The sequence below is a fragment of the Orcinus orca genome, chromosome 21 (genome assembly GCF_937001465.1).
Source record: "Orcinus orca chromosome 21, mOrcOrc1.1, whole genome shotgun sequence".
Classification (NCBI taxonomy): Eukaryota; Metazoa; Chordata; class Mammalia; order Artiodactyla; family Delphinidae; genus Orcinus; species Orcinus orca.
Window position 1 is genome coordinate 14417657 of NC_064579.1, and position 26338 is coordinate 14443994.

Here is a 26338-nt window from a genome sequence, read left to right on the forward strand (position 1 = left end):
CCCACTGAACAGTGCTCACTCTTTTAGGGTGGTAGGATTTCCCCGTCTGTCACTTTCCTTAGCAACTTTCGTGGCTGTGAATGTCGGACTTATTCCCACCTCCCTACGCAACAAGCAGAAGCAGCCTCCTGATCCCTCCTCCTCAAAATGGGTGGAGAAGGGAAGAAAAGCTCTTACCTGCTGGACCGAGTCAGGGAGGCCCCGACCCCAGAATCCCTCCTTTCCGGGATGTCTGAGGGCTCCTCGGGTTCGTTCAGTGAGTTGCCCGTGCTGTCCAGGTCGCTGGGGGTGGCTCGGTCATTGTCGACGTCCAGGTGTATCTGCTTGGGAGAGGACGGGCATGGAGAGACCGAGTCCAGGGCCGAGTCTGAGTCTCCCTCGTCTGAAAATTTCTCCGACCACTGGTTGACTATCCTCTGCATCCCCTTCACGTGGTAGAGGATGTCGTCCAGCTCGGGGAAGATGTCCTCGTTCTCCAGGTCGGCCAGGTCACCGGAACTGGAGTAGAGGATGGAGCCGGGCACGTTGTCATAGATACTCAGGCGGCTGGTCATGGAGCTTGAGGAATTGCGTCTCTTAAGCTCCTTGGGGCTGTCGCTGCTGTTTTCCCTCCTCAGGCTGATATGGCCAGGGCCGTGGAAGCTTCCAGTCCTCCAGTTCACAGAGCTGCTATTCCCTGAGGGAGAGAAGTTGCCGTTGGAGAGGGCTTTGGGGAAAGTGCCAGGCTTGTGATCTTCTGGGATGTAGAACACCGCGTCCTCCGGGTAGCTCTCGCAGTTTTTAAAGTTCTGTTCCATAACGTTGTTGAACGTGGACTGATTGAACGGATCGAAGCCCTCTAGGTACATGCCTCCCCGCTTGTTGCAGGCACTGAGGCTCCGGGTCCTGGTGACGGGACTGGGCGTGCTGACGTTGCTGCTGGTCTCGGACTGGCTGCTGCTGCTGCTCGTCTGCGTGGAGTTGGAGACGCTCCTCTTCCGCACCGCGGGGACGTTGATGCGGTTGCCGTTGAGGGCGGAGATCTCCACGCAGTTCAGCTGCTTGAGCTTCTCCTCGTCCACCCCCTCCTGCAGGATGGGCCCGCTGATGATCAGCCCCCGCTTGGACGGCACCTTGTGCTTGCTGTGGTGGGAGCCCTTGAGCCTCAGGCTCTCCATGCGTTTCAGCAGGCTGTGCGTCTTGGACTTGGTGTTCTTCTCGTGGCCTTTCACGCTGAAGCTGAAGCTGGACAGTTCCTTGGGAGAGGGCAGGCTGCAGAAAGAGTCATCGTTGCCGACGAAGGTACCGGAGGAGCAGACGCTGGTGACGGAGTTAGTCCGGGCCGTCGCCGCGCCCCCGAGGTGGGTCGCTTGCGTGGCGAGGCTGCTGGTGCTGCTGAGGCTGCGGACAGAAGCCACCTCCTGGCGCTCGCTGAGGTCCGTCAGCACGCTTTCACGGCTGGGGGCGCTCTTCAGGTGGGGATCGTCTGGGGACCCAGGGATGGGGTCCTGCTTTGGAGAAAAGACATCGAACTCTTCAAGCCGGGACCACCTCTTGCTGTCCCTCTGGAAAGTCCATTTGGCACTTATCGCGCAAGGCTCATCCTCGTCCGAATCCTCACTCTGCAGAGACAGAACGGAACCGCTCATGCCCTGGGACTGGCAGGCCGCAGGGGGCAGTATGTGCGCCAAGGGCCAGGGGCCAGGAGACTGATCATAACGCCAGCCGTGTCACTTCCCCCCTTGCATCTTTATTTTATTATTTTTTAAAAATAACCAAGATGTATGTAAAGAATGTAACAGGAAGAAGCCTGACCATGTGTTTCAAGCGAAATAGGAGTTATTTAATGGAGACACTGGGATCTATAGGCTGCTCTTTAATTGCTCACAGAGGAAACCTCTGAGATCTGTGAAAATTCCAGGCATGTAAAATATTTTGAACTGGAGTTAGCAATGGGTAGGACTCCCTCTGGTCTGCCTTTAATTTTGCTGTCTGTTGATAGTATGTGTTTATATTCCCTTTATTCCCACCATTAAAATGGTGGTTTTCAAACACTTTAAGAAGAGGGGTAACCGAAATCTCTAGCTACCCTAAAAGTACACAAGATCTCCTCTAACAGATTAACGGAGACACAAAGCAAGGTGAGCCGTCCCATCTCTTCAGTGGGTCAGTGGGTACTTTTCAGCCTCTTACCTGTTCCTTTTCGTTCCCTCCCCCACCAACACGGGAACCAGAGTTAATGCCACAAGTGTCTTGTGACGTTTCAACCTCAGACAGGCTCCAGCCTTTTAACAAGGCTTCACAAGTACCCAGTCCTGACAGCACGTAACATTCACGAACACGAAGTAACATCTCCGCTGCTGATGCCTGATTTACCGGTGGGACTCAGGGTTACCATGTGACAGACTACTGCATCAAAGCCCTTGAGGCGGGATCTCAAAAGGCACAGTTCAGCGTGAAGCATGTCCTTCCCACTGGTGTGGAGAATCTCCTGTGACCAGAGTTTCCCAGGACAGTGAGTGGAGAGCATTAAACGCTGACTCGCAGGCTCCTCTCCACAGCTCAGCGGGTGTGAGGTTCCAGCTCATTTGTTTAAAAGGTTTAACTCCCCCAAGAAGGCAGCTTGCTGTAGGTTAGATAATTAAAATGGGTACTCTGAACAGTCAGAAATATGTTCTTTGACCAAACTTACTCCTGTTTACTCTAATTTGTGACACTCACTCCCACTACCACACCCGCCTCTTCTCCTAAGATCTCGTAAGACGTCCTCACATTTCATACGCAGAAGAAAATACCATCTGAATCAGTTACGTGCCACCATTTCACTAGAATGTGTGGGATTTCCTGTCCTCCATCTTCCTCCTCTCATTCCTTTTCTCCCTCCAAATCTCTATTATTCTTCCATATCCTACCAGCCAGCCTTCACTGCCATCCCTACGGCTTCAAAACACAGTTACTGTTACATATGGGAAGACAGAGTTCCCAAGAACTTCCGCTTTAATTTCTGTAAGGAGGCAATGCAAAATCCACCGGAATTCCTTAAGCCTCATCCGTTTAATATGTCATAGGCATTGAGCTAATGGGGCAAAAATCACAGATGATCTTTTCAGATCAAAAACAGCAGGCAAGACACAATTTACTGGCTGGCCGCAGCTCTTGGTTTCAACTACATAAGGCCACACAGCTTTTGGTAAACCTGACTGGATTATAACATTTAAAATGTCGATATTTTTGGACCACGGAAGTAAGAGTTTGAGAGACAAAATCTATCACAAAATTCAGAACCCAGTTTTTGATCTGCCCCCTTTCCTCCCACCATGCTATACATTTTATATACTCACTCTCTTCCGATGAGGACTAATTTCCAGCTTCATCACCGCGCATTTGTTTAAAGTATTCAGACGCCTACAGAGCAAAGAAATAACATTAGCAGAGACAGGAAACCACTGATGGGTGGATAAATATTTTTTCCAAACAGCTGACGTGTTTAATCGAGCTTCTTTGAATCCATTAATATCTATAATATAGAAGAGTACTTGAAACTTCTTTAAAAAGTGAATAGTTTAAAAATATTTATGTTTCACAAGTTTTCTCATTTAAATTTAATATTACTATTTTATAGTAAAATGGCACACTGTGGTGGTTCTGTCCGGTGCCTCTTATTCCTCACAGAACAAGCGACCCTCAATGAGGACAGTTATTCTTTCAACGACCCCTAGGTTGAGTCATTAGGTATCTCCACCCAGTGCCAACAAATAAAAGGCAGTGATGTCTTCTTTCACAGAAAAAGAAACATGAACAAGGAACCAAGCAGAGTTGCTCGTAAATAAAGTGTATTCTATCTCAAATCAAAATTCAAATATAAAAATAATCTCTGACAAATAATGACCTTAGACAGCCTGTTAAAAAATGCAGTAAGTTCTGTATAGAAGTGTGAGCCCTCTTTAACACCCAATTCTTTTTTACAACTTCCCACACAGGACAGGATAATGCGTGGTATAGCCGCAGCAACAGCACAAATGACTGATTTAAAAACCTGTATACTTCAGCTTCAAGGGTCAACATCTTTAAGAGTTCAAACATAAGCACTTGAATCAGATTCTTCTTTGGAAAAGGAGTCACATTTTTACTCTGAATATTTTTTACCCCTGCCAAAGAGTAATAATTTAAAATGAGGAAAGTAATTTAGCTTCACTGAAAATGAAGTACTTAAACAAAACAAAACAAAACCCACCTCAATGGTAAGTAATGAAATAGCTGAAAAAAAGAAGCCCTTTACACGTGCAGGAATAAATGGCACGTAAAAGTCTGCAGGACAGCTTTTCAAGCCCCAGTTCTTTCTAACATCTTCCAGATGATCATCGCTTAGTCTTCCTCAAACGGACCTTTAACCTATCTGCCGTCTGGTACCATCAGTTTTCCAATTTTTCCTAAGATTGCAATTCTTCCACTTCCACAGGACAAGCGCATTTAATTCACACAAACTCAAACTGACCATGAGTCCTCTTCAAGGCTCTATCTTTCTGATCCTGTTCTTGCAGCCTGTCTAACAACTTGGATGCAGGAGGGTAGAAAGTATTTTTGCCTGCTGATAAGACTGCCTTTGATTTCACAGATTATGTGGTAGCCTGCTTATAGGATAAACAAAGATAACCCAGAGCACCTATGTTCAGGAAAATTCTCTCTCATGATGGAAAGGGAAAGAAAACAAAATAACTAAAAAAAAATCCACAGACATTAAAACGAGTGGATATAAAGTCCCTCTCTAAGGGGCATCCATTACTTAAATGACTTCTACCCACAGTGTTTTAGTTCTCCAATGTTTTTAAGATTTAAAGAATCGGGAGGGTCACAGCTAGTCTTAGGTCTGGGTTTCATTAATCAGACCTGTTAATCAAATACCCATTTGACATCATTTGGGCTGTAATGGTTAAGGGGTGTTTATAACCCAGTTTACTAGGCGTGGATGCCTGTAGGGGTGGGGGAGGGACTTGCTTCACAAGCTCCAGACTTGAGTCAAACGGAAAGGGCCAAGGGGGTCATTTTTGTAAAGGTCAGTGTTACCTCTTTCTCTCCGTAGCACCCAGCTAATGGCGCTTCGAGACTGAAGCCCAGAAGTTATTCCCCGAGGTCTCCGTGGGATTCATTTGACCCCTAGGAACCTCCAAAGTGGTGGGGTGTTACCGATTTAGAGACGTTACGGACACGAGGTAGTAGTTCTGGCTTGCCGAGTCGGGGCCGCGTTCTAGGTCAGGCATTGCGCCTGGAGCCTCATGTGTGTTATTTCGCCTTGATCCTCACAACAACCCTATGGTAGAGATATTACTATTTATCTTCATTTTATAGATGAGGAAATGGGGGCTTGGAGTGGACACAAACCTTGTCCAAGGCCACATGACTAAAACATGGTGGCTCTGGCCCTCAAAAACAATACCTTCTGCATTCCTTTCTAAAATAAATGTTAATCGTGATGATACACGGGAGCAGCTTCTATCCTAAGTACGGCTCCCTCCAGTGAGTGGCAGAGCACTGGTATCTCCCACTGTCTGTCCAGAAGCCCTGGCCTTTCCCACCCCACAGGGCCCTCACTGGCTCAGCTCCTCAGGAATGTGTCAGTCTTATCTGCTGGGCAACTTGTGCTCTGCTCTGAGGGGGGAGGGAGCACAGGGTGAGCCATCAAAGGTTCAAGAGCTTTGCTGGAGGGAGCTGCAAGCGCCCTGATAAACGCATGGCAGGCGGGGATCTGGGCCTCACGTATTCCAAGTGAAAACAGGGAAAGCAGAAGAGAAGTGAGAAAGGAAAAAGGAATGATTTCCCAAGTAGACCTGACAAATAAAAATCGTTCCAATCCTTTCTTGGCAATAATGCAATTGCTTTTCTTTTAATAGGACCAAAACAGTAACGTAGTTGAAATCTACTATGCGGCCAGCTGCTTCACAGAGCTTAGGCACTTCAAGGGCTGTTTTACAATAAAGTGCAGACTGGAGATGATACTACGGATATCTATTTGTCATTACATGATTATCACCTTATTTGCATAATTCTTTGCTGTACTCATAGGAGTCAGTTGTAATCCCAAAGGAAGATAGCGAGATGGGATATTTTTCAGAAGCTATAAAGAGAAAGAATATTTCATAAAAGGTATTGTAAGAGTAGGTCACAGTTTGCATTATCACCTGTATACGCGTCAAGACAAGCGAATTACTCCTCCAGTGTTAATACTGAATGTGATACTCTCAGAATCTGGGCCTTATCCTCAGGGTTGGATTATACAGCAAAGCTAGCAAGATTGGGACAAAAGCCAATCTCTCCAAGGAAACAAGTACGTTTATCCCTTACAAGTGTGTGTGTAAGAATGTTGGTTAGCAATCTATACCCCAAAAATCTAGTGGTTGCATACTTACAACTTTTGGTCATTACTAACTATTGAAGACAGTATCATTAACATTCTCAAGAAAACATTAAGCTACAAGTTTTCTGCTCTAAGTAGACTATTTTAAGAGATCAGCTCCTACCAGATTTTTGATCAAAGGAGCTTTAAGATCTGCAAAAGTTATAAGTACATGAATGTTTATAATAATCATTAAGCAGAACATGGGAGTGTATACTAGTGTGCACATGGGAGTACTCCATCCGTGTGTGTGGGGGGGGGGCTGGGGTAGGGGGGCGGCAGGAAAGAGAAACCATGTAACAATTATTTCGTTCAAAACAAATCTAAAAATGTTTTACTTAAAGTAAAAATATTAAATATTTAATAATATTTTATTAAGGTAAAACTTTTCAGCTGCGTTTTTGTAACTATATTACCGTATATATTTAAAATCAACTGCTCAAAATATTTCAACAAGGCAAAAGATGGAGGTCTACAAAAAAGTCCGTCCGTCTAGAAAAAAACTTGACAAATGACAAGGCAAAATTTCAAACAACACTGTAGATTCAAGATTTGCTGGCCCTTTGAATTTCACGGGCTGAGAGAGTACATGGAAGAGGCCAGTCAAGCAGATGAGATGAATATCACATCATCAGTTAAACAAGTATCCTCAACTACTCTGCTGACAGCTCAGGACCTGTAGTGCATTTTCAAGGAAGATGCCTGTCCCCACCTTTTTCTTCAGAACATTTGTTTAGCCCTCTCGAAGGAAAATCATTTGCCATGAGAAGTCTATTTATGCGAACACGTGGACAAGAGACCTTGGGTTTTCCATTACAAACAAGCTGATGACTGTTCCTGTGAATTCTGACCCCAACCTCAAGCCTTTCTCCACATACTCAACTCTGGGTGTCGGTTTTAGGCCTAATAATTTTTAAAGCACTTGACATCCATCACTGCATTTCCTTCTTACATTTAACCTATGAGATATTATTCTACACATGAGAGAAACTGAAGCCGAATCAGAATACACTTGCAGAATCCAAAGAGATCAAGGTCTAGTTGTTTTCAGGCTTTTCTTTTCGCAAAAGATCTAAGAGTATAGATTTACTCCTTTTAAAGGGAGGCAGCTTCTCTGATGGCGTTAAGAGCCAGTGTAGCCAGTGTAAATCACAAAGTACGGAGGATGCCCTTATCCCCAGAAGAGGGTAACTACGTTTCAAACTGATATTTAAAAAAAAAGAAAAAGAAATTCAAGAATCTAATCACGATCCTTTGGGCTGCAATGCTGCAGTGATATTTTTATGACCCAGGAATTCCTAAGCTGTGGCTGCTGTTCAGAGGGCACGCTCACTAAGTAGCCTGAAATGTGTGAAATGCATGATCTGACGCAGTAACCTAGTAAATATTTCCTAGGTTACATCTTAGGAGTGATGTCATCTCTATGCATTATCACCCATGATGAACTGAAAAGAAATTAATTCTGCTCCACAGCTAAGCATTCAAACATTTCAAAAATGTCTGGAGTAGTTTATATTCCAGATGCAGACTCTTTCTCTCCTAAACTGTGTTGGTGAAATTTTTTCATTCCAGATGACATAGCTATGATATTACACTCTAGGGAGTGGGGTGGGGAGTTGGAATTAAGTTTCTTCCAGAAAAAGTGTACAAACCCTGGACATTTCTAAGCAATCATTCCATTGGATTTGAAAAGTGACAGTATTTCTGTGGTTAATGTGACATTTTTTTCTTTCTTAAGCCAGGAGAACTAGTCTATTACTCCATTTTAAACATCCTACCTATCTTCCCCTAAAACCCTGCTTAACTTAAGTGCTTCAGAAAACACTGTATTACATAAGGGAGGCAAAAATAGTACTTTCACAAAGCTACAACTGCATTCTTTGCCTATAAAGGGGAAATAAATCCCGGGTGCCATTCAACCTTAATGATGTTTTTCCAAGTTAAAATTAATATTGAAATTAAAAGAAAATTGTTTTAATTTTACGATCAAATCGACAAGTGAATTTTGTCCGTGTATAATCTTTTTCTCCAGAGTTCAGCTTTGATGGTTTATAGGCTTTGAGAAAAATTCAAAGGATGATTAACTTAAAATGAATAATATGTCACGAAGAGTCAGAGAGGAGTATCAGTGTCCTGTCATTTTCTGCTGCGTGTTTTATTACTTCCATTTCGTTAAACCCTGCGAGCTGCTCCTCCGCCTGAAGATCCACCAGCACCACGAACATGGGTTTCTGAACAGTTTTGTTCACATTTCCCATCAATGCTCCTTTGCTGCCTGTCTACTTTATGTTAAAGGCTGTGCTGAGTTACTTTACAGCCTTAGTTAACCCTACTGTTAGGACTGTGTGCCTGGGGAAGCTGAAGAGTTGCGGAAATGCTTTCCTGGAATTCAAGCAACGGCCCTCCTGCCTCTAGTCTGCCACAGCCCCTACTTCCATCTGTCCCTCTGAGCGTCATTTCCATTCAATACAACAGCGGCTCTGAGTTGGCGAGGGTACCTGGCTGGGACTGCACAGTCAACTGCACTGCCTTAACCCCCCTATTCCAAGTTTCCAAACTTCCTGGACATTGTCTGCTCTAGCAGTCGTATGAGCACATTCCAGGACAGTGCTATTTGAATGGCAATACTAAATGACAGGAAGTTACTTATTCTAATCAAAAGGCCTATGATTTATAATGAAGTAAATCACTATATCCATTTACGGATCAAAACCTTGACATATTTAGAACAAAAGCAATCTCATCAGTGATAAGTACTATGTTCTTTAAAAAGAAGAAAAGAGAAAGAAAACACTCAAAGTATTTCCTTTTACCTGCACAAAGCCTCAATAGCATCTCTGTCCAAAAAATCATGCTCTCTCTTGACCAAGGAAATATCAATGGGGAACAGGAGATCTATAAGAAAAAGAAAAACAAATACGTTTATTGAGCACCCAAGCTCTTGCCAATCCAGCCCAGTTTAGCAGAGGGAAGCAAACAAGGTAATTTATTGAATACTTACTGTTTGCAGGACACTTCACTCCCTATCAAGTGCTGTGGGTATGTAAAGCAGCTTAAGACAATTTCATCAGTGTCCTAAAGGAGCTTGGAATAAAGTGGTCTGCAGACTCAGATTGTCTGTTGTCAAAGATAAGTGGTTCAAAACACTGTTCCACCTTTAAACACATCAGCAGGCAACAGACCTCTGCCATGAAAATTATAATTTAAACCAGAATGAATACCAGAAGGATGTTCACGGTAATGTGGCTGTTTTTTCCCTCCCATGTGTGTCTTTGCTCACATTTGATCAGGGAAGAGGCCACAGAAAACCGGGCCAAGGAAAGATCTAGAGAACTATGGTAGTTGTCAATGGAATCCAACCATTTGCATGACATCAAAAGCTAACGAGAATTAAGGATGTGCTATTTTTAAACAAATACTAGCACTTCCATATGGCTTTCCAGGAGTTTATATAACTCCCACTAAAACAAAAGGCCAGCTCTAAAGCAGCTGTAGAACAATAGAATCCCAAATCCTTTCATCCTTGGAAGAGTTCACTACTCTAAGAACACGTAAGTTCTATTAAAATCGAAAAGCAAAAAGGGGGGGAAGTCAACTCAATGAAAGAATTCCCTTCTCTGTCCCTTGTTGATAAATACACTCCAGGAAGAGTAGGGAGGAAGAAGACCAGCAGCCCCTCTGCGGAAATTTGCAACAGCTCTGGAATTGCCACTAGATAAAAGCAAGTTATCCCTCTTTGGTGTTCCAAGCACTTAGGGTAAATAATGGGCCTTCCTAGTAAAACGCTTATAAAATATCATGAGGGAAAGTCCTGCTATGCAACTCTGTGGGTCAGGAATAGGCAAAATAAGAGCACTGCAGGACACCAGGATTAACAGAACCAAAAACTCGCTTTGGCCCCCCAAATGGCTAATGCTGCATACTGAAACAGACATGGCTGTTGGTAGTTTGGGAGATGCAAGTAGCTAACAATGTTCTACTGCTGGGGTTGACTAGGGAGCACATGACTGTTCCTTACGTTTTTATGGTTTCTAACTTAGGATCATTGGTTTTACAGGATGGTATGGAGCTCCTTATTCTTGGTCATCTATTTTCCAGAGACTACACTTATGAGTACCTTTTTTTTTTTTTTAAATAATGTTGGAAACTAACATAATGAGTATTGTGGTCTATTCTTTTTTCTGAAGGCTAGCATTAGATTAGTGATCCTGTTCTCTGAATGGTAAGACAGGCAGACCAATGAAGTAGCTAGAGCCTAAAGATTTATGAAGAAATTCATAAAATTCAGTATCACAGGATTTATCTCTTCATTACCTTATAGACCGAGTCTCTCAGGCAAATGATTAGTGGCACCACTATAGTGGCAATAGAAGAGAAGACTTAAAGTGAACGTAAACTATTAGTAAACACAAGCAAGCCAGACCGTAAAGCTGTTTGAAGGTTCTGGCAACTGTATTTCACTTTGAACAGATAACCTGCGCTCTAAGTATTAAAGGACAGAGCTGATATTAAAAAATATATTTTTAACACTTAACAAATGTAAATCGTAAAGTTCACATGCCTGTTACATGCATCTGAGAAAGCAACTCTGTTATTTTAGCAATTCCTAACTCAGTGTACCCAGAGCTGTATTTCACTTTCCTGATCCAAATTAACTTTAAAATTCTGTTTAAAAAAAAAAAAAAATTCTAGGATAGGTAGGGACTAAATTCAAGAGAAGAGTGAAATAATCACATCTTTTTTTTTTTTTTTTCAGTATTTCTCAGAGTTCTTCAGGTTAGGATTTAATCTTTCAGCTTGGGTTTATGGGCAGGATGTTTATATTGTCAAGGACCGAAATAAAGGTAAACAGGAATCAAGGAATGAGTGGGATGGCATGTGGTGTGTGTGTACCCACCCTGCACATAGGGGTAGGATGAAGGGGAGAGATTATAAATGCTCAGAACAATGTACAGTATAACTTCAAAAGTAGGTTTATGCTTCAAAAGACTTATAAATGTCAAGGGACCCCAAAATGTAACTTGTGAAAATACAGTCTACATTTTAGGATTTGGAAAGATGTAAGACACAGACCGGAACTGGATATTAGCAAACATACACATCACAAGAAAGGGCTTCTTGGCAGCAAATCAACACCAAAACTTGACATAATTGAAGGAAATTTAATTTCAAAACACAAGAACAAAAGGACAGCATGTTACTACCACTGCAAATGTAATTATCCTTCCTTATCTCCAGTAGAGCTGTGAACTGAAAATCCAATAGAATACTGATCCGCACCCCACCGCCACCAAAGCTCTACTGAGAGACAGAGATGCTGTAAACGGCAACAGGCCAAAACTTCTCCCAAAGGAAGGATAAGCAACTCCACCATAATAAACATGCAGGTTAACCAAACACCTTAAAAAAAAAAGAAAGACGAAAGATAAAAAGAAAAAGGAATTGGAGATATTCTCTGAAATGGAGGAAGAGTAAGATATTCTACATAGTCTAACTATAAAATAATTTTAAACCCATCTTCATGGAGAAATATCTTACGTTCAGTCTGGGGTACAATGAAGAAGGGCAGGCATTATAAACGAGGTAAGGAATTAAACAAGCCGAGTGAGCCAGGGAAGTAAAACGACCTCTGTGGTCTCGCCCCAGTTTGCTTCCGGGGAGCACCCCCAGCCCCTCTATATCCCTGCCGACCACGCTAGCATTTCCAAGCTGAAAACCTGTATCCGTTCTTAGTACGGGTTCATGGCGTTTTGCTCGTGTGTTAAAGAAGGATGCTGGTGACCACCAGCTCCAATTGAGAGCCCACGGCCATTGCTACAGGAAGCAGCCTGCTTGTTATCATCCTAGAAGGACGGAAGAGCAAAAGACACGTTTTAAAATCACTATTTATCATGAGAAGAGCTGAACATCCCTGGTGAAAAGACTGAAGAGACATCATTTAACCTGGATCTTTCAGCAGTTTTGTCACATCATGGCTAAATGTCTCCCAGCATCTCCTTCCTCTTAAGTGATAATAAAAAAGATGTATTCTTTAAATGTAAATTAACCAATATTACGCTTGCTTTTTGAGATTTTTGGCAATTTCTTTGAGGTATGACCTGTTTTATTTCTATAAAATATGAAGCGTCTACCACAGTGGTGGGTATCCCTGTTGGTGCAGAATTAATACTGGTTTGTTGATTAGCTGAATGGATGGCTGGATGGATGGAGGGATGAATGGATGAATGGATAGATGGAGGGATGGATGAATGAGAGACACCAGGTGCTGTCGTCTTGGTAGAGTTAAGGAAACAAAGAATGCTCAAGTTGGAAGAGGCCTTAGAAGTCATTTATTCTCAAGGTAGGAGTCACTTCACTATCCACCCAACCTTGGCTTGCAAATCACCCATAAAATAGAGCTCACGAGTTCACAACTGTAGTTTTTTTTTAATGATTTCATATAGAGAACAATAAGCCTCCCTTTTAAATAAACAGCCTCTTCCCCTCACCTTGCACAGAGCGCACTCTGCCCACCCTGGGCAGCCTGAGGCTCAGGGCATGAGCGAGACTCAACGCGCGCATCGTCCTCAGCCTCGGCATCTGAGCGATGCCCAGAGCGCTAACGAGAAAACGAAGAACTAGTGAAAAGTCAGCCTAGGTCCTGATTTTAAAAAAAACGTCCATTTTTCTTAATTAAAAAATCGAATAACATAGGAGAAATAATAATCATCAAATGGCAATCTATGGAAAGTGAAAAGCCTAATGACAAAGCGGAGAAAGATATCTATGACACATGACCAACAAAGCCTTAGTATTTAGAATAAAGAGCTCTTATAAATCATCAAAAAAAGCACAATCAACTCAGGGGAAAAATGGGCAACAGATATTTCACAGAAGAGCAAACATATATGGCCAAATGACACAAAGAAATGTGCCTTATCATAAAAAATTAGGAAAATGGCAGTCAAAATCCATAAGATATCATTTTATATCCATTTGATTGGCAAAAATTAAAGTCTGACAATATCAAGGGTTGAGAGCATGTGGATAGACAGGATCTTTATATATTACAGGGAGGAGTGAAAGTTGGTACAGGAACTTTTGAAAAACTTGCATTATAAAGTTGAACATACATCTCTATCACCCAGTAATGCTACTCTTAGGCATACACGCAAGATAAATTATTTCACGTGTACCGAAAGAGTGCAAGAATATTCCCAACAGTACAGTTTATAAAAGCAAAACAAAAAAACCCCAAAATGCCCACCACTCAGTGTGGATATGATAAACTGTGGCATATCCACACAATGGAGTATTACACAGCAGTCAAAGGTGATGAACTATGAGGACACACAGTATGGAAGAACCTTAACAATAATAAATGAAAAAATTAAATCGTACAAGATTACATAGAGCATGATACCCTTTTTATAAAGATAAACAACTTTATAAAAATATTTATTTTAGGGAAATGCAATAAAGCTATATAAAAGGAAAGCAAGGAAATGATAAACCAAGGTTTCAGAATGATGGTTACTGTGGCTAGGGGGTGGCAGAGGGATGGGAGACAGGTGGCTGTGTTATTATCAAGGTCCTAGCTGTTTTGGGTGGTTGCCACACTGTTCCTTAATGAAATATTTAAGTAAATAATAAAATGTCTGAAAATAAATCATAGATCAATAATAATCATGAGGGACTTCCCTGGTGGCACAGCGGTTAAAAATCTGCCTGCCAACGCAGGGAACACGGGTTTGAGCCCTGGTCCAAGAAGATTCCACATGCCACGGAGCAACTAAGCCCATGTGTCATAACTACTGAGCCCGCGTGCTGCAACTACTGAAGCCCACTCGGCTAGAGCCTGTGCTCCACAACAAGAGAAGCCACCGCAATGAGAAGCCTGTGCACCGCAATGAAGAGTAGTCCCCGCTCGCCACAACTAGAGAAAGCCTGCGCACAGCAACGAAGACCCAATGCAGCCAAAAATTAAAAAATAAAATTAAAAAAAAAAAAGTGCAAAGCTTATAAAAAAATTGTAATCATGAACCAAGGATACGATTTTGCCCATTAAAAAAGAATGGCATTCCCGGCTCACCTTCATACAACTGGGCGTACTGGGGGAATCCTGCCGCCCGTAGCCAATCACAAGCTTCTTTGGCTTCAATTTCTAGAATAGAACAGAGGACAGACAAACATGTTAGTCATGTGTAACTCAGCGTACTTCTTCTTCCTTAATAAACTCTGGTTTTGTTATATAAGCAAAAGATGACATCTGTTGAAAAGGGATAAGCAAAAAGCGAAAAAGAAAATCCACTTATTCAAATGGTTTCAATTTTTGTGCATCTTTTCAGACTTTAAAAAATATATGTAATTATCCATCTTTCCTTTAAAAGACAAAAAACAAAAATGGAGTCCCAGCAGTAAGTTACTCTGTGCTGCTTCTGTGTTCTGGTTATAAATGATTAAAAAAATAGGGCTTAATGAGAAAGTTGAAGAAGGATTAAATAATTATTAATTTTAGGCCTAGATGGACTAACTTGCTTTACTTTTCACATCAATAAAAGGCCACCAAGTACATCTGACACCCTGGAAGAGCACTAAGTTGACCAAAGGGACTGAGCTTCTGCCACCCAGTGGGACACGTGTAACTGCCCAGGGGCTGTGAAGGTGTGCCTTCGGGTGCATCAGGCAGTAAGGGAGGCCTGGGCAGTCAGGGGCCCTGGAGGGCATTAAGTCAATAAACCCCACAATCTTGGCAGGCTGAGAAGCCTAATAAAGCTTCTACTTTCCCGTGGTTAACATCTTGTAGATAGTATTGATAAACAGAAAGGCCAAGAGCAACTAACACACCTGCCTTCAGATTCACTCAAGCACTTATTTACAATCTCGTTAGCACAGAGGAGGCCGGCAGAGTCATTAGTTTCTCAGTTTGCACAAAGAATATTCTTTCAACCCTCTTCCCACCTTCCTCAGACCATTAGAGTACTTAAGGTATGTAAGGCTAGTCACTCATTTATAAATGTCTCAACATTGCTTAATTTATTCCAGATTCAAATCTTCATTATGCATCTCTCCTCTGAGCCAGATAGGAGGTTGACAGTCCATCACGGAGAAGTATGTATATATCACTTTTGTCTAGTAACTTTATAGTTTCAGAGCATTTTTTAAACTATTATTTTATGAGTTCCTTGGGTCTTTAAAGAAAAAAGAAGAACACTCAAATTCATTAAAGCAAGTAGGAATGTCCTTATTGAACCAACATGCCAAAGATAAAAGCCTGCTGCTACCTTCTGATGAGTTAGTTAACACCCAAAGAGAAACAATTATGGCAGCAGAGAAGCAATAAATGACACGGCAAGGTTTGTTACTTTCATGAATCTTTTCAGTGTGGCGATGAAAGTAGCATCATAAAACACAAGATTCAGGACTGAATTCGGGGAAGAAGGATAGAGTGACATGAATGTGTAAGAATCTCGATGTTTGTACTAAATCATAGAATTGTCCAATGTGAATTACCTGCGCTAACATTTTTTCATGTATTTATAACCATACCTTGTTTCAGAAAGGAATTAATGAAGATTTATATGAAATCATAAAATAAACATTTTCCAGAGAACTATATTGCTGGAAAAACATATAAAAGCTCAACATTTTATTTTAAAGGATGTGGAAACTACTTTTTTCTCTATCCCCATGGCCCTCGCTCAAAGATAGATATGGAAAGAAAAAAAGCTAAGTGTTTTGTTTTTTAAAAATATTTTAAATATCTCACTTCTTCTGACTATCTGGAGGTTATTTCCACTGAACACATTGTTAGACATCGAACAACAAATTGTTAAAAAGTAAATGTATTCGCTTTCTAAATATTTTACTTAATAAGTGGTGAGTAGCCAGAAATTCTCAACGTCCACCCTTTCTGTGGACACCCTTTCTGTCTGTCATACTCAGATATGACAACAGATCAGTGCACATGCGCATGTGCGCACACACACACACACACACACACAGACACACACACACACACACCTTAACTGGACACAATTCTCCAGCCAGTATCACCACCTATTTAGAGAACATTCCTGATTTCTTATTAAAATGGCTTCATGCCAAGAGGCACGAAAGATATAAGGTATTATTTTTCTAAAAAACCTTTAAATTTATATAATACTTTACAAATCACAAAGTGTTTTCACATATATTACTCACTTAAGGCCCCACGTAACTTCAGGAACACATAAATGCTTACTGCTGTGTTGTCATCCTTATTCATTTTCCACCACTACAAAAAGAAATGCCCCCAAATGACCAAAATCGATCTAAAAAGCTGTGTTCAAACAGCCACTCTTCTTAGGGCCACTTGGTTAGAAAGAAATGATGTGAACAGGCCAAGGTTTGCTTCTTCAGCAGATAATTTAAAGAAAGGTCTACAATGGCTAAAAAGCAGCACTTCCAAGAACTACAGAGATTAGTAATTTTACCTGCCTTTTCCTTTCCCTAAAATAGATGAGAATGTCTTTCTTTTAGATATGAAACCATGGGAAACAGACAAGCCTGTATCTAGTTTACATTTAACAAAGTCCATTCATGAAAACTTAGGCTGCATAATAATAAATGAGAACTTAAACCCACTGTTTCTATAGAAATCAGAATTAGAAAATTGTAAAAATTGTAAAAAGCTGTCACTGATTTATTTATTTATTTATTTATTTATTTTTTGCGGTACACGGGCCTCTCACTGTTGTGGCCTCTCCTGTTGCGCAGCACAGGCTCCGGACGCGCAGGCTCAGTGGCCATGGCTCACGGGCCCAGCCACTCCGTGCCACGTGGGATCCTCCCGGACTGGGGCACGAACCCGTGTCCCCTGCATCGGCAGGCAGACCCTCAACCACTGCGCCACCAGGGAAGCCCAACTGTCACTGATTTTTTAATAAATGAGACAGTTACTGACTTCACTCCCACCCCTTTCCAGTTACCAAGTGAAAATGATAACGATCTAAGTACTGATTTTTTTAAAAAATCAGTATTTCCATTTTATTTAACATGAAATGAACCTATGTCTCTATCCAGGTCAGGTAGTGATTTACGCCTTCTAGTTCCCCGGATCCAGGCCACAACTTTGACTCTTATCCTAACTGAAACTCCAAGTTTCCAATTCTCTCCTCTCTGAGACTCCAGCCACCAACCCTGCCTCATCAAACTTCCTGCATTACAGTTTTGATCTCGTCTCTCCTGCAAAAACTTCCCTGGAGCTCCACTGCTTAGAAAATCAAGTCTAAATATCTCCCTAGGTTTTCAAGGTTCTCCATGTGGCATCCAAATGAATCGTTCGGCTCCCTGTACTCCCTCCATACCCCAGCCAAAGTAAACTTGGCCCTTCCTCATCTCCCCACACATCCCTGGCTGGAAGTTCTCTCCTATCCCCTCATTATCCTTCAAGGCCTAGTCCAAGCGCCACCTCCGCTAGGAAGTCTTCCCAGATGCCTCCTGACAATTCTGTCAATGGCTAAGTTTTCTTGAGCGCTGACTGTGCACAAGGCCCAGTTTAAGTACTTAAGGCATATGAATTCCTTGACCCCTCATACTGATCCTAACACGTGGGTTGCACATATCATCCCACATGGGTTGGGAATATCATCCCCAAGATATGCAGATGGAGAAACAAGTGGAGAAACAACCAGCTCTCCTCGAAAACAAGCTTCCTTTCCATTCAAATGCCCTAGTGAACAGGAGAGCTAAGGCTTGCAGACATGAGCAACACCGGATTTTCCTGAGAAAATATGCAACAGTGAACAACATGTAAAATATTAAACAAAACCAGGTAAACATTGCATTACTGCTGTCACTTTAACTCCCCATGCCTGTTTTTGGAGGCCTCTAACCAGTTCTCAGGGTGTGACTTTTCCTTCAGTGGTCGAATGAAAAACTATCAGCACGGTTTTTAAAAAACATTCCCCACCAGGCAGAGGCGCCATCAGAAACTGGAAAAAAGTGGAAACACAAGGACACTTTTAGACTTGGGTTTTCTCTTAGCAAACAACAGACAAATGTGTGAAGGAGGAAACAGGAAATTTTTATTGGCGCCACCTTTAATAATTAGTTGTATTAGATGAATGAGGTTCAGGACACCTTTGGTGTAAGGCTTGGGAACCATTAGGCCATATTTGCATGCTTCCTGGCATGATGGGATGACCCTATCTTCCCCTTACCTCTTAACAGTAAGTTAAACAGAAATTCCCCAACACCGTCATCATTCCGCTGAACTCGCTGATCTTAGCGGCTGAGCAATGGTAATCGGGTCGAAGCAGGATGTGATTACTTCCATCTTCCCTTTCCTCTACCTTCACAGTGCGAACCCTCGTGCTTGCTTCCTGCCTTCTTTGCAATGTGCTCCTGAAATCAGGGCTCAAGGCAAATGCTCCGTGGACTTTACCTCTTAAATAAAATTCTAAGGAATTGGAGGAATGTAAGAAAATTCAAACATTTTCTAGATTCCTTGGATTCCCCCAACTATGGCAGACTTGCAGGCAAAGATCCATGGAAATGTTGATGTTCTTACAGCCATGGAGAAGCACGTCAGCTGTGTTAAGGCAGGCAGTGCTTTCTGATCTAAACCAAGATGCCTGCCCTGGTCACAAAAATTCCTTCAAATGGAGGAGTAATTACTTCAAATGATCAGTTCTCTCGCCTCCGTTAAGGTGGCCAATTTTACAGGACTGCCGTACAGCTGGGCACCAACAGCTTAACCTCCCCAGGCACAGGGTTTCACAGGGCAGAGAAGCAAACCACAGCCTCAGACACTTGATCTCAGTGGCTCTGAGCCTTGGATCCTAGTAGGCATCACCTTGGGGAGCTTTCTAAAACCACCCACCACTATCCACTCCCAGGTATTCTGATTTTCTCCATCTAGGGAGGGCCCAAACAACATCTTTTTTAAAAAGCTCCTAAGTAAATGTAAAGGTAGCCAGGATTGGGAACCACTGAACCAGACAACATTTCTTTGCATGCCTTTATCCCAGACTCTTTCTTCCCCAATTATCCTAACAGCCTTCCAACTGAACCCTCTGATAACCCCTGCCCCCAAGAAATGTATCCTAGTCCAAAGGGTTCCTGAGCCCTGGATTGATTTGTATGAAATACATAATTCATCACGTCACTCCTCTGCTTAGAATTCTTCCATGACTCTCCACTGCCTTTCACATACAATACAGTCCCGACTCCTCAGCAGACCCAAAGCCATCTTAACTCGGCCTCTGCCCAGCCATTCCGCTCCTGGAAGGTCTCCAAATGCAAGCTCTGCTCCTGTCTTCCTGAATTCCTTGGGGTTCGCAGGATGCATATGCTCTCTTAACACTTCAAGTTCTTATCTCTTCTCTCTCCTGCCGCAAACAAATTCCCCCTCTGCACCCCATCAACCCCTCTCCCCCACCCTCCTCGTATGGTGAGGTGCAAATACCAGAAGCTTCTTAATTCATTTGTATATCCTGAAAGACTACTTTTTCCACATTGGAAGCACACATACATTTGTTTGAAGGAAAAGAACCCATTAAAATTTCCCTTTCTTCAAAGACAGACTTAGAAAACTACAACTTAAACCCCTGTCTCTTTGCAATTAATAAAAATAAATGTTCAACACATACACTGTCAAAGACTGGTTATCGGGAGTTACCTATGTAAAGTGAATTCCTGGTTGGGCTAAGTCAGATAGCACAACATATATATTAATATTTATTAAACTCTTCTGTTATCTAATCACAGCAAAGATTATGACTAGCCACTAGCAACATTCCTACCCTCAGAAGCCTAAAAAAATTCTAAACATTTGCTGTGCCTGTTCTGAAAGAAACCAGTTAGGAAGCTTTTGGAAGACCGGTCAATACTAATTCAGTTTCTAGGCCATTTGGCCTCACAGGAGCTGACCCCAATCCACCTTCAGATACATTCTAGTACAGCCACACATTTACGTGAAGCCAATCACCCTTCATTTCCCCCCTTAACTCAATATTTATTTATTGAACATCCACCGTCTGTGCTGCCAGCTGTGCTCAGGGACAATCAAAGGCACAGGTTCCTGCCCCGAAGCTGGAAGCCAAAGGGAAAGGTAATTCACAGTTGAGGGCATGATGTCAGATGATCCTCTACTTAGGAATGAACTGGTTTCCTAAGGGCTCTTCTGAGATCCCTGTATTTAAGTCCCAAGGGACCCTGTCTGGGCAGCACCAAAGAATCCCCACTTCACAGGTGAGAGCCAGAGGTCTAACGACGGCCCACCCATCCCAGCTCCTTCCTCTACCCCTTCTGTCACCCCATCTACCTCCGGCTAACTGATCCAGCCTTACTGATCTCACACACCCCATGCCCCCTTTCCTGCTTTATTTTTTCTTCTTCCAAAACGTTTATTGTGTTTATTTTGTCTCACCCCTCTGCAAACTCACAAGAGGCCAGTTTCTTTGCCTGTTTTACTCTTTGTTATACCCCAAGCACTGCCAACAGTGTAGCGCACATAGTAGTTACTCGACAAATAAGTATTACATAAATAAATAAACTGCAATGTGATTTTCTTCCAGTGAAGTTGTCTTAATTTTTCAGACCAGGATCCACCATAAGAAACACGTTTTACATTGTAACCTGGCACACACATACATGCATATGTGTATACATGCACCCATTCATGTACACAAACACACGTGTGTGTATAAGCATATACAAAACTGAAACAAGTTTCCCCAAATAACACTTACAATAAGTAATGCAGTCTTACATTTTCCCACTCTATTTTAAAAAATACTATTTGTTACCTCCCAAAGCAACCCATTTGAAATACACTATTCTCACACAGCTTTTTCTTAATGAGAAAGGAAGGAAGGAAGGAAGGAAGGAAGGGAGGGAGGGAGGGAAGGAAGAAAGGAGAGGAGAAAAAAAAGAAAGAAAAAGAAAACATCAAACTAAAACACTTCTGTATAGTACAGAGGAGATTGTGATGTGACAAAGACACGTATGAATTCAGAGGTGGGAGGGGGAGAGAGGGAGGGGGCTGCTTGGGCACTCATTTTAATGCTCAGCCTCTATTTAAGGAGGCCTTATGATATTTTATATAACATTGGATTGCAGGAGAGGAGATTTGGAATAAAAGAAAATAAGCTAAGCGGAGAGCTGGCAAAGCACAGGTGTGTGTGAAGGAATGGTACGTAGTCTCAATTTACTGTAACAGAGAACAAAGGAAGGGGAGGCATGCAGTGGAAAGCGGGTTATGCCACAGAGCAGATATAAGCGTCTCCTTAGCCTGGTTACCCAATGAGCAACCAACACTATTTCCTCAGATGTAAAAGAGCTTTGCATCTGAGTTTCCCAAGTTCCTTCTAATAATCCATCACAGAAAGGGGGCAAAGTATGACCTGTAAGAGCTCAGGAAAATAGGTCCAGGAAAGAATCCATTGCTTAGTTAAGCAGCCTTAAGAAAATAATCTCTCTGGACCGGTTTCCTCATCTGTAAAATGTGGGATTGCTATAGGCTTCGTAAATTCCCTGTTTCTGACTCTAAGAATTTCTTTATGCCCATTTCCCTTGCTCTCTAAGACAACCTTTAGACTAGGTTCCATTTCTGTTAATTTTCCAGATTTATCATCAATTACATGGAGACTTCCTTCTTCCTTCAAAAAGTTAGATCAATAGTAACTACTTTGAGCTCTCCAATTTTGAAAATTTACTGGTTTATTGCTGAAGTATCTAATTTGCTTCTTAATAGATCAATTTCTTTATTTGTCCTATGAAGCCAACGTTCATATTACAGAGAATTCAAAACCCTAGGTGTTTTTGCTTATATATATCTACAACCCTCAAACTAAAATTAGTCTTTATAGGAAGAAAACACTTCAACCCATAGAAAACTTTGAGTTTTACTTTGTTTATTGATCCTGTACATTTGTGTTTCAGTTAATAGCACCATCCTGGCATCTACCTAACCAGTGAATTGGGGGCTGGAAAGCATCTTGGAACTTTTCATGTTTTCTCTTTACAAATGAGGAAGCTGGTCCAAAGTTTAGGTAATTTGCTTAAGGTCCAGAGCCACCCAGGCCTCACTCCTGTTTAGAGAACTTCCTGCACACTGCAGTCTTGCCTACAAAGACCACCCTCACTTTTAAATCACTAGACTGTTTTCCAGTACAAGTAAGAACTGGGAGTTTTGAGGGAGTTCTCTTTTTAAGTTTTTTTCCCCTCTCCTGCTTGAGATCTGGAGGCAGATATGTCGCTTTCTAGTGAAGAACATTCCTAGAAATAACATAAAGGGGGAAAAAAGGACCTATTTCCCCCAATGATGTGATGACAACTTAATAAATGGCTCTGCATCGAAAAACGGAAATCTTGGGACACACAAGGCAAACCTACACCTGAGATTCTGCGCAGGAGGCCACACTCTAGCAATGCAGAGTTAAATGAATTGAAATCCCCTTTGGGGGTCATTTAGGTCAAGTGTTTGCAAAACACAGTTTTTAACACACAAACCGGGAAAAAGCAAGTAGCTCATATCAAAAAATATATGCCCTTCCCTTGCAAAGGCAAACAGCTCTGTATTCGTTTAAGCCCAGGCATGACCAGGCACCTTCAGGCACTCCAGGCTTGAGTTGATCTAGTTATTTCCAGGAACAGAAAACATCTCCCAATGAATCAAACATTGGCACTTACTACCCAACACAAAATAGTCAAACTGAAATGAAAATAAACTATTAAGGAAATGGATACTGCATCATCACATCTTTCTACTTCATTTCAGTCTGGGGTGGGGCAAAAAAACCTTCCATTTACACACACATACACACACACACACTTCTAGTATTTTGCATCAAATATTTATGCATTTCAAACCATGCATTACTAAGAAAAGTGATTTGAAAGAGCTCTTTAAATACTAAGTCCTGTAAAGATGATAATTGGGTAGATTAAGAAAATAATTTCAAGAAAGGAAACCATCTTAAACCAACTTTAAGGGCCTTATTTTTCTGAGCCTCATTTTTTTCATTAAGTGAAGTACATGGTTTACGATTATGTAATCCACTTCCTTTTAAACTTATTTTTCAAGGCAAAAATACCTGGTCACAAACCTAAAATAACAACTACCTCCCTATCTTCACCATTAAAGACTGACAGGCTCATCAAGTCTTTCTTTTACATATGTTAGCAAAGCTTATTCTACTAAACAACCCCTCCCCAATCTTTGGCTTTTTCCCTAAGTTCTACAGCGTTATAGCACAGGAGAGAGAAAATATTGTGCAAATTGTAGTGTTACAAAAACCTTAAGTTAGAAATAAAGAGAATAGTGAGAGATTCTAAAGAAACTGTTCACTCATATTTCAGTGCATCCTGACAGAGAAAAAAGATCTAGAATTGAATGAAACATCAAGTTGCCTTATCAAAGACCAATGAAAATAAAAACATGGCAGATACTGGTTAATACAAGCAGCTTTTAGCCACTCCTATGTCTAACCTCAAACAGGAAACACTACAGGCAGATCTCATGTTACTGTACTTTGTAGATACTGAAGTTTTTACAAATGGAAGGTTTGTGGCAACCCTGTGTTGATCAAGTCTATTATTGGGGCCACTTTTCCAACAGCATTAAAAAATGCTGTTGGAAAAATGCTAAACAGCATTATGTTTAGACATAATCTTTTAGACATCACTTTTTTTTTTGCGGTACGCGGGCCTCTCACTGTTGTGGCCTCTCCTGTTGCGGAGCACAGGCTCCGGACATGCAGGCCCAGCGGCCATGGCTCACGGGCCTAGCTGCTCCGCGGCACGTGGGATCTTCCCGGACCGGGGCACGAACCTGTGTCCCCTGCATCGGCAGGCGGACTCTCAACCACTGCGCCACCAGGGAAGCCCCAAACATCACTTTTATACGCAATGGGAAACCGAAAAAGTTCATGTGACTTGCTTTACTCTTGTGGTCTGGAACCGAACCTGCAATACCTCCAAGGTATGCCTGTGTTCAATGTGACTTTCTCAGTTTTGTGCAAAAGGTGTAAGAAAAATAAGTATTACTGTTTTCTAGGTGAGCTAAAGAATTATTTTCATCAAAATCGCTCATGACACCCAGCCCCCCAAACACACAAAATCTACTGTTCAAAATGTGACTCAGGTCCATCTGTTTAGTTTAAGAACATTACTGGTTTTATAACATACATTTTTCCTACAAACACATTAAGATCCTTATTTTGTTGTTTCCCCGTTTTGTTTACACATGGGGGCAGGAAGGGGTCTGAAGTTCCATTCAACTCACATATGACCTTGGACTAGTCATTGAACGTCCAGGCAACTCAGCTGCCCCCAGTAGGGAAGAGGCAATGTTTTTCCAGGCTGCCTTTGCAAAGTTCTGTAATTTCACATGGAATGACTTTTACAAATGCATAAACACAATACAAGATCCCTTTTTGGTGCCACACAGTTTGAAAAGGGGAGTGGTGAGGAGATGTCCTTTTATGAGTTGATGACTTCTCCAAACTCAGGAGGGCAGGTGAAGATGATTTCAGAATTTCTGCATCTTCTATCTACTTCGTCACCTGAGTGTGACAACGGGCATAGCAAGGCTGGACTGCACCTCCCAGGTCCCTTCCTCTCTGGCTTCCTAAGTGCTGCAGCCTGGGAAATGCTACAAACTCAGGGTGTGGAAAACTTTTGTCCCTCAGACATCCTCTAGAGACTCCTACAAGGAGGAGGAAGGCGCCTTTCTGTCGAGCTGCAGGAAGCAGCCTCCAGCCCTCTCCACAGGACACTCAGAGGTGGGGCAGGGAAGAGAACAAAATGTGGATGGGAGGTGTCAAAGGCATCTGAGGACTCCATGCACTGACCTCAGCCTTCAGTTCGCCTTTGATTTTTCTCCTGGAGGTGGGAGGGGGTAAGACGTGAGAAGGCCATCAAGTTGAGGTATGTGTGGACAGAAAAGGAGCTTACTTTCCACTATGAAACTCACTCTAGTAGCAGCATTTTAAAAAGCAAGGATGAAGGATTAGAGAGAATGATTCCCATTGTGTGTTGGCTTGACTTTAGTGAGGAATAATATTTTACCTTTTGGTGCCCAACAACACTATTTCCTGGTAGGTAAGCCTTTTCAAGGTGCCATTCAAAATGTTTTCAGTGACGGCTGGGAGAAAACTTTCCCTTAGAAATATTATTTTGTAATACTTTCACTGAATTTCACTGAAGAAAGCACTGTTCAGTACAGTCAATAGGGGCTAGAAAATGGTATCCCAACCCCCTTCCCCAAATATTAAAGACAGAGGCCCGAGTTCTCCATTCATGAGGCCCCTGAGACAGGACGCAGAAACCACTCATTTGTCAACTTGGGACCCTAACATTTCAGCTCTCTACCTACCAGCACAAGCCCCCTAGGAAACCGCAAAGTAATTGCAAGGTTCTATTTGGCCACCAAATATTGTTTCCTCAATTGAATCAACTCCTGCCAAATATATGTCCATAATTGGAATCTACGGCCACACACACCTGGATGAAATCCTAGCTATCATGTACAGCAGGTGATCTCAGGCAAGGTATTGAACTCCTCTGAGCCTCAGATTCCTCATCTGTAAAATGGGAATAATTATATCTACTTTGTGAGGTTGCCGTGAAGATTACATGTGACAATGAAAGCAAACTTCACAATAAATTTTAGCTTCTACAATGTTATTACTATTCTGTCAAAAGTCTGTGGATTTTTAATAAAAATTAAAAAGGAGTATCCACACTAGAGAAGGATGACTATTGTTTATGAGACTATAAAACACACATATGTGTGTGTGTGTATCTATCTATCTATCTATCTATATACATATGGGCTAAAAACTCAAGACTTTCTTCCTACCCATTGTTAATTATGATGGCAAGAAGGGAATAGCTAGTGAAAAAAATGTTAAGACACAGTAGACCTAATTAAAGAAGCTCCAGCAGGACTACACCCTACTTATCACTGATCATGATAATCCTTAACAACAACACAGGCTC

At 42.0% G+C, this 26338-nt stretch overlaps 1 protein-coding gene across 3 annotated transcripts in view; it reads right to left on the bottom strand.

Annotated features, from left to right (window-relative positions):
- Nucleotides 1–26338, bottom strand: part of DLC1 (DLC1 Rho GTPase activating protein) — a 404638-nt gene that overhangs the window by 11964 nt on the left and 366336 nt on the right. For all 3 annotated transcript variants that reach the window (XM_004277160.4, XM_004277161.4, XM_004277162.4), the window contains 4 exons: nt 14442–14513; nt 9184–9265; nt 3321–3384; nt 178–1601 (listed from right to left, as the gene is read on the bottom strand). In XM_004277160.4, the coding sequence (XP_004277208.1) occupies nt 178–1601; nt 3321–3384; nt 9184–9265; nt 14442–14513 (1642 nt within the window). The remainder of the gene's footprint in view (nt 1–177; nt 1602–3320; nt 3385–9183; nt 9266–14441; nt 14514–26338) is intronic.